This window comes from Eimeria mitis, genomic scaffold (genome assembly GCF_000499745.2).
Source record: "Eimeria mitis Houghton genomic scaffold, Emh_scaff1074, whole genome shotgun sequence".
Classification (NCBI taxonomy): domain Eukaryota; phylum Apicomplexa; class Conoidasida; order Eucoccidiorida; family Eimeriidae; genus Eimeria; species Eimeria mitis.
This window is the reverse complement of record NW_024011727.1, coordinates 3,809-12,821: the sequence shown is the minus strand read 5'-3', so window position 1 is coordinate 12,821 and position 9,013 is coordinate 3,809. Positions and strand designations below refer to the sequence as shown.

General features: G+C 49.1%; 1 protein-coding gene across 1 annotated transcript; it reads right to left on the bottom strand.

Moving 5' to 3' along the window:
• Positions 1–113: 113 nt before the first annotated feature.
• On the bottom strand, positions 114–7,890 carry EMH_0028850 (cyclic nucleotide-binding domain-containing protein, putative; the record flags this gene model as incomplete). The annotated part of the gene is made up of 10 exons (XM_038022108.1): positions 114–201; positions 485–632; positions 761–829; positions 1,096–1,205; positions 1,472–1,544; positions 1,730–5,504; positions 5,660–5,746; positions 6,042–6,541; positions 6,744–6,947; positions 7,377–7,890. 10 exons carry the CDS (start codon positions 7,888–7,890, stop codon positions 114–116), a joined length of 5,568 nt encoding a protein of 1,855 aa, XP_037877962.1.
• Positions 7,891–9,013: the final 1,123 nt, after the last annotated feature.

Here is a 9,013-nt window from a genome sequence, read left to right as displayed (position 1 = left end):
TATATATATATATGTATATATATATATATATATATGTATATATATATATATATATATATATATATATATACGGATATATTTTTGTGTTGCTTTTCGTTTACACCTCACCTGGCTCAGCCCTGACGTTCTACCGCCTTCCATTTCGCCGCCGTCTCCAAATCGTCTAAAAAAAACACAGGAGTTGCATGCACAGTCAACTCGCTGAAAATATATGCAGAATTTAATTAAGTTTTCTGCAGAATTAAGTAGTTTAAGAGAAGTAAACAATCATTTTCATCAAAACACCCAAGATAAAATTGCGCTTATACAACGTCTGGTGCACTGTACATTTGTTTGCTTTCGCTGTTCGTATTTCACATTTTGTTTTTGCATTTGTTTGTTAGTGCTTGTTTTTTTAAACTGTTTTGTGTTTGTCTCAACGCCGGGCTGCTTATTGCATCCATTCTTACAGCTGCGTGAAATAGAGAGAGTTCAAGTGGCTGACCTGCTCAGAATTTTTTCTGCATCCCCCAATGAATCCTGCAGTTCCTGGCGCTCCAGAACTGCAACGACGCAGCCGTCGGGGGCCGCAGCGATAACAGAAACATCCGAGGGAATGTCGTGGAGAAGGGCCAACGCGTTTATGTTGTCGCCTGAAACAACAGGAAAAGAAAGTACAAGAGGCGTTTCTCTATTGTTTTTGAACGGCTGTTGTGTACAAAAGTTGATTCTTTATTTTTTTTAATTTTTTTTATTTTTTTTTAAAACTCCTGCAGTTTACCTGGGCCGAATTCATCAACCACGTCCGGGTTCCCCTGGCGTTCAACGAAGCGAACGGCTCTCGCGCATCCTTTGGCAAACAAATCCCAGAAGGAAAAATTAGAAAATAAGCAAAAGTAGATATATATGAATTGTCATACATGAGTGCAAACACAAGTGTGAATGAATATAAAGATACGAAGATAGGCATTTTTATCTATATTTTTTTATACTTATTCATCAGCCAGCAAACTATCATATTGAACAGTCGATATATTCGCTTAATTCTGTTCAGAAAGAAGAAAAGAACAACAGATATCACAAGAAAACTGAATTGTTCTGACGGGGAAAATTTACCATAAACGACAATCAACACGCCGGCGCAGACTTCTCCTTGAAAGCAGATGACTTCGTCTGGCAGATAAATTCTCCACTTCATCAGCGTCGCTACTTGCACTCTTTCTCTCCTAAAAAACAAACAAAAACAATCAAACAAACAAACCAACATAATCAGAGTTACAAGAAAGCAAATATTATCAGCAAGCCGCTGGCAGGTTTCGGGTTTCTGTTGCTTCTGCTGCAATAAAGGGCTTAAAAACTATTTTTTGTTTCACACATTCGTTGCGGTGTATCAGGTTAAGTAGCACCGCTGGCTTGGGAACATAAAGTAATGAATTCAAATTCCATTATTTTAAAATTTAAACACAGTTGTTGAGCATCTATTTATGCTTACTTCGTTAAGGAATCCAATATAGGGCAATGCCCTAGGTAACTCATAACCTGCGACGCTCTTCGGAATATGCAAGCTGAAGAGCAATCAACAAAAGCAGAAAACATGAAAAGCACCAATTTATTCAACTTATATATGCCATTCGCGCTCAGCAGATCATTCTTTACATACTTCGGTCACTTTTATTCACCCTGTAATAGAAGTATATATACGTATATATACTGCCTGCGTGCAGCTCGTGGTAGAATCTGCTATGCTTACCGCTGATGATCTGTTGAAAGGAGTGAAAGCTGAGTTTCTGCAGCGTGCAGGGGCGCAGAGCCATGACGGAGTGGTTGGTCTGTGCTTCTCTGACGAACGCCCGCGGGAGCACGAAGGCTCCTTGTCCGATTTTAACTGGAAATTTATCTTCAGGAACTTCGACGTCATAGCTGCTGCGCCGGCGTGCAGTGTATGCTGGTGGTGTTAGCTCTGTTGTTCTTGCTGGCTGCTGTTCTGCTCCTGCGTGGGGCTCCGTCATTCCGAGCTCGCCCGAAACCAAGAAGTACAGAGTGTCAACCTTCTCTCCCCGCTGCACAAGCATACAGCCTTTGGGGATCTGCACGAAGCTGTTCAGCATCAAGTGGATGCAGTGCTGCCGCTCCTCCGGCTCCAGCAGAGCAAAGATGCTGCTGCTCATGACAGCAGTCGTCAGGTCTGGCTGACTATTCGCGAGAAACAGTTCAATACGGTCATCTTCATCTACCAGCCCCGCAGCAGAAGGCCGCCTAAAACCACCAGCAGCCGCAGCAGCTGCAGCTGCAGCGAACCTGTCAAAAGCCGCCGCTCTACCCGGCCGATGTCCGTATGACCGGTCCCCAAGCGCTGCGTAGACACCCGGGCCGCCTGCGGTATCGCTGCGCCGCCGCTGAGAGGGTACATATGTATCTGCTTCTGCATGAAGTGGCGAGCGCGCTGCAATTATATGACGCTCCACTCCCGACCGGAAGTCAGTAGGCGAGCCAGCAGACAAAGAAGGGAAGGGCACAAGAGGTCCGGCTTCCTGCTGTGTGCGGTATTCAGTTGCTTTGTTTCTAGCGCCACTCGATGCATTCGACTCTATTTCCACTTCTTCATATTCTTCTTCTTCATCGTTGCCTTCATCTCCCCCCGAAACGGCACTGCCAAACTGCGGCGAGTCCTCCTCCTGCACTGATGGGTCCGAGGGGAATTTGTTGTATGCTCTCCCTGATGAAAGACGAAGGGGCTGAGAAGATGAACTGTCATGTTGAACCCTCTCCTTTGGTCCTTGTCCGCGCTCGGGAGAGGCCCGGCGGAAGGACTCTGCAAGCGAAAACGTCGGCGAGGCCTCCCGGTCTCCCTTCCGTGTGAAGGTAAGAGTAGTATCACCGCTGAGCTGCCCCGAGGCAGACGCTGCTGGTGCTGTTGCCTCCTGCTGCTGCCCCTCATCTGCAGCGGGTTGGTTGCTGCTGTCTGATATACTGGAAGTGCCGACCATTAGTGAAAACGCAGCGCTGGCGGCGTCAGGAGAAATAGTGCCTCTTTCGTCTTGTGGGTATTTGTCTTTTTCGTCTTCACCTTCAACGTCAAATATGTTAGGAATTGTTGCTAAGACAGAACTTTGACTGCCCATGGGGACCCAGTACGGTTCTATTGCTTCCTTGCTGATAGCAGGTCCTTTGGCATCCTCGATTTCTTCTGCTTTGTTTATAGTTTCCACTGCTGGTTGCGGTGATTTGGCCTCCTTACTGCCTTTTTTGCTGCTGTGAGATAAAGAAAAGGCACTCCTCAGCTTGCTGTACATACTCTTCTTCTTGCGGTTGCTGCGGCGCGAAGCTGCCCCGGCCCCCGCTGCGTTGCTCTTTGACTTTTTCCGTTTCTGCCCCTCACGTCCTTCCCCCTCCTCTTTATGTGGAGGTTCTGCAGGGGTCTGTGTCTCTGCTTTTTCTTCAGCTGGAGAGGTTGCAACGGCCAACGAGGAGGCTGAATAAGTCCCCCGTTCTTCGCGTTCTAACGTCAACAAAGAAGGGGAAGAAAGCGCATGCGATGGGGGCCCCTGCAAATCGTGTGTAGTTTGTTCTGCATTGGTTGTTTGCTGCGATGCAATGGGGTCTGCGAGTTTGGTGCTGTCCTTGAGCGCATGCAGAGAGCCCTCAGAATGCACTGGGGCTGAATATCCATGCTTTAAGGGAAGCAGATCCTCTTCTCTAGATACACGCTGTTGCGCCGCAGAGTCAACAGAGCTTCGTCGTCGTGGTGTTGCCGGGCGTTGCTGCATTTCTGTTGTTGCTGCTGCTGATGCTGCAGTTGCTGGCTCGTGAGCAGCCGCGTTAGACTTCCGGGGAGTGGAAGGGCGCGAAGACGAGCCAAAGAGGCGGCCAACAAACGACTTGGAAGGAGTGCTCGGGAGACGCGCTGCTGTGTGTGGAGACGAAGAAGAAGAAGCAGAGTTTGCGGCTTCTTCTGCTTGTACGGGTGCTGAGGAGGCGTTTGCGCTAGCTGTTATTTGTTTCAATTTTTCGTTGTATTCCCGCATCAACGCCTCCTCCTGTATTTGTCTTTGTCTCTGCATTTCTTCCCTTTCTGCCTCCAGTTGTCTCTTCTCCTCCGCCAGCTTTTGCTTGCAAGCGGCGATCTCTTCTGCGCTTGGAATGACCTCCTGGATAAGCTCTTGTACCTTTTCTGCTGCATCCCACCGCATTTCAATCTCTGTTAGTTTCGCGTTGTTTACATCGAAGGCGGCGGACAGCTGCTCTAGGGACTGGGTGAGCCGTTGTCGTTTCGCGCTGAGTTGTGACTGTCGGAAGGAGAGTTTATTTTCAAGTGTCTTTGCTTCTTCTTGTAACAACGCCAAAGCCGCTTCCAGCTGACTGCACTCTTTCTCTAGAGTTTCATATCCCTCCTTCCCCTCCGTGGCGTCTTCGAATCGCCGCTTGAGGCTTGCGGCCCTCTCAATCTGCTGTTGCAGAAAACAAATGTGGGACCCAGCATCAGATGGCCGTGCTTTGAGCTCGTCGAGAGAGTGTTTGAAGTTTCTATAAGCTGGGTTGCCAACTACCCGCAAGACCGAAGCCCTTATATCTTCTGCTCGCATCATTGCGCGTTCAGCTTCGCTGCCGTTTTTTAGGAGAAGTTTTTCAATTGCAGATCCTCTCATTCGCTCTTCCCTTGCTTCCTTCGCCTTCTCTCCCGCCTCCGCAGCAACGCCATGCAGCTGCTCCACCCCCTGCAAGTCGCGCGTGAACGCAGCCGCTGCACGCGCTACGTAAAACGCCTGCATTTCGACTGTCCTTCCCCACCAAAGTTGCTTGAGTCTGAGGCATACAGCCTCCTGAATGTCGCGTTGCTTCTCCTTAATCATCTGCTGCAGTGCCCCCTGACGTTCTTGCAACTTGGAATACATAAAGGCATCCCTCCATTGCCATTTCATCGCATCTACCAGCCACTGTTCAAACACCCGAAAGCTACCGAAGCCGCCTTCCCCAGAGGTGCTAGAGGAGCTTCCCCCTGACCACACCTGCGCCTCATAGCGTTCAATTTCCGCCTGAGATGCCATCAGCGCGAGGCCGGGAGGCACAGTTTTGACGCAATTCTTTCGCGGGAGGCATTGCTGCAGCGTCAGGGGAGTGAAAAGCCGAGCTGCCTGTACACCTGAAGTTGAAGTGTGCATGTCCTTCTGAAATCCCCCTGCATCGTATCCGTTCGTTGAAACAGACGGGGAGTTGAATGCATACAGTTGCAGACGGGCTATGAACGACGGCAGGCGCCCAAAAGCCTGCTGATGACTCACGATCGAACTGCTGCTGCTCTTATAACGTAGCTCAGCCCCCTGGCCCGCGCTCTTCACACTCTTTTGCTGTTGGTTTCCGATTTCTTGCACACCGTAGAGCGCCTCGAGAGAGGGTGGCTCTTCGAACTCCGCAAAGACCTCCCTGACAGTATCCGCTATTCTGTCCATCAGCAGCTGCACACTCTGGTTCAGTCGAATGCACTCCTCGTGGTAGTTGTGCAACACTTCATCGCGTGTGGATCGGACCTGGAGACACACACACACACACGCACACAGACCAGCAAATGTATCTACTGTCTCCTCGTATATATATATATATATATATATATATATATATATATATATATATATATATATATATATATATATATATTCAAGGGAGGTGTTTGTTTGCAGCTGACCCGTCCATACAGGGCTTCGAGACAGTTTCGATTCTCGCGGAGGGCACCGCACGGACTCTGCCAAGCCTTCAGCTGCTCTTCTTCTCCCTGCAACACAACGAGCAGCAATGCAACCAAACTCATTTCATCTGGTGGATACACAGCAGTACCATAGAAGCTGTAATCAGGCTGAATCCGACATCACGCGACGCATCGTTTGTTTGTTTGTATGAAGTTTTCTTTGCTAGTTTCGCTCGTGGCATAAACTGGAAATGCTGCAGCTATTGGGGAGAAAGAGAAGAAAAAGAGACGGTTTGTTTTATAGGAATTGAGGATATGTAATAATTGGTGTTTACGGGTGACAGACGCAAAAACAACAATTTGTGTTTAGTGTGAATCGAACCCGCAGGTCGTGCTGTGTGGCGCTGTCCGAAGCGGCGGCGTATTTAATTCCATGCATGATGTTCTTAACAACGCCAATCATCTGCTGCAGCTCCCCCAGGATGATCTGTTCGCCCTGGTATCGTATCTGGCTAAAAACCCGTTCATCAGCCCCGTCCATCTGCTCTCGTGCTGCTGCAAGTCGTGCAGCTACTCCCTGTGCAACTTCTGCTGTGTCTTCTTCTTCTTGCTGCTCTTGCTGCTGTTGCTGATGGGGTTGCTGTTCCTGCTGCTGTTTCTCGTTCTGCTGCAGAAGCCGTATATTTTTCTCTAACTCCGCCAAGTGCGCGGCCACAGCCTCCAGGGCTCCCCCGCAGACTGTCATGACACCCGAGGTCGCACCACCTTCTTCTCGTTCGAATTTCGCCAGCCAATCGGCAGCTGAGAAATCCGGCAGTTCATTGAGAGAGGCCAAGGAGAGAGCAGCCGGTGCGTTGACAGCATCAGAGAGGACCGGAGGTACTGCAACAGAAAGCAAGAAAACAGCTCGATTCGTGTTGAAATAAACACAGGCGGGACGCATAGCAAACCAATAGCAAACTGAGAAGGCGCTAGGATATGGTTTGCTTCCTAGACAGCGGCGTTATGGTCTCCCTGCTTTTCTGCAGAGAAACAATATTCAAACAAAATTAAAAACAATAAACAAACAGTAACGGGTCCTTACGGGATGACTCTTTCTCCGCATCTTCAATAGCCAGCGGCGCTCCTTCCCCCTTCAACTGGCGGCTGCCGCGGCTGCGGTGTCTGCTGACACTGCGCGAGAGGAAACTGCCGATGCGGCTGAGTCCAGAGGAGCTGCCGATCCTTTTGCCTTTTTGTGTTTGTTTCTCCTCCGTCTTTGCATCGGTCGAATGAGGCAAATCACCGCCTGTCCGATTGCAACGCGACACAAGTAACGACACAAGACGAAGAAAATCAATCAGGCAATAGAATATAAAGAGAATATAGCTCTCAACATAAAGAATAAATGGAAACGGGGACAAATTTAAAAGGGAACGAACGCCCGTCTGGTGCAACTCACGACACACCAGACACTTGACGTTCTCAGAGAGTACGCATACACCGGAGTGTTGCATTCATAGGCTACCGGCTTGTTCGTGCAGAGGTTAAGTTAAGAGGAGTCACTGCTTGCAGATGTTGCAGATAAGGCAGCTGGTGGGTGTCAGACATATGGAAGGACTCAGACGAGATGCGACTAGATAAATCGAGTTGAAGGGGTCCACAGAAACAACAAAGCTCTGAGATGTATGCCGTGTGTTATTGCTTCTGCTGCTGCTGCTTTTGGGTGTGAACGCACCTATGTGGCTGGAGGTGTCGCTTGCATCTATCAAGTTGCCCGGGTCGCTCGGGGCGCTCCTCCTTCTGGCGCTGTCTGCCCTGGGGTCCCCCATGCTGGCACTGCTTGCATGCAGCAGGCTGCTTGCATCCACCATGCTGTTTGCATGGAATGCACCCAGCGACTGTGCTGTGTGTGCACGACGCACAGAGGACCCATCTTGTGCAAACTTCTCGTGCGTTTCGTCCCTGAGTTTGGCTCTGCTGGGGACAGACCTGAACATTGCTGCAAGCGAGTGATCACCTTTGCCGGTGACATTGCCACTTGGTGTGTTGTCTGGTGTTGCTTGATGTGTACAGACAGCTTCGCCATTGTCGTCTGGTCGGCCATCGCGAGGCGTTCGGCTGGCTTCTCTCGATCTAAGCCTTCTGAGGCTGCTCTGCCGAATCCAACCCATAACACCTCTGCTGTCAGTTCTTTCTGCCCCAGATACTGTCTTCTCAGCCCCCCCTTTCTCTCCGCGTTGGCCTCCCATGGTGTAAGAGGACCTCTGGTCCAGGGCAGACCACCGCGCCGCCGTGCGAACGAGTTGCCGCTATTTTGTGAATTCCATCGCTAATAGCCCCAAAACATAGATGAATAAGTTCATTTGACAACAGATTTATCTTAGGTTTCACTCAAAAGAGGGAAGAAGGTCTGCACATGCAGCCGCGTCAACTTCTAAGCTCCTGGCCTGACCAGGCGGTGTGAGCCCCTTGGACTCGATTGACCACTCGAAAGTTGATTAAAGCGCTTAATCACCAATCCATTGATACCCTGTTTAAAAATACTTTTGTCGTTTGTTCTGTTCAGCTAGTTCGGCTGTATGAACCGTTTAAATCCATGAACGAAGAAAGCGGCGCCTCTCTCTCGTTCGCCGGGTTTCAGCGAAAGAAAGTCATCCCGCTCTCTCCTTGTCTTCCTTGCATCAGTCTTTGCGAATTATCATCATCCCCTTACTAGTTTCCTTTCACTTTCTCTAGCTTTGTTTCCCTCACTTTTCCTGTCTGGCGTATATACATTAATAAAGGCAGCAACACTGGGGCCCGCTCCTGTCGGCCGCATTCAGGTTCCAGGTGATCGCGAGGATTTGTGTTCTTCTCCAGGTGACGCTTTTAAATGTGTGAGTACAATATTTAGAGTGATAGACGGAATACAACAAAGACAATTGCGCGAACAGTGAGATCGCTTCGCGCGTTGCGCAATCGAACTTAGTAGGCAGTTTGCTGCGGCGCAAGCATGAAAAACCCAGAGGCCGCCTCCACTGTAATATATAGCTGAGAATATGGGTTGAATCGACAAGGTATGCGATACAACAGGACGACAACTGTTTGTTTGTCCCGCGTTCTGGCGCTGAATTGATAGCTCCTGAAAAGGACACAAAGGCAATGCCGCTTAGATATAGCCGCACCAAAAGAACAGCCCTAATAAGAGGCAGGTAACATGAAGAGTGCAAATTATGCATGCATTATATGTGCTGAATGCAAATAACGTCTATTTGCTTGGAGCGGTATCTTAAATTTCTTACATGAGGGTTAAATAAACCTTAGGGAACGGATGTTCCTTCAGGCTTTGTTGCACATTACTTTCTCATTGGCACATTATGCAGTCTAAACATA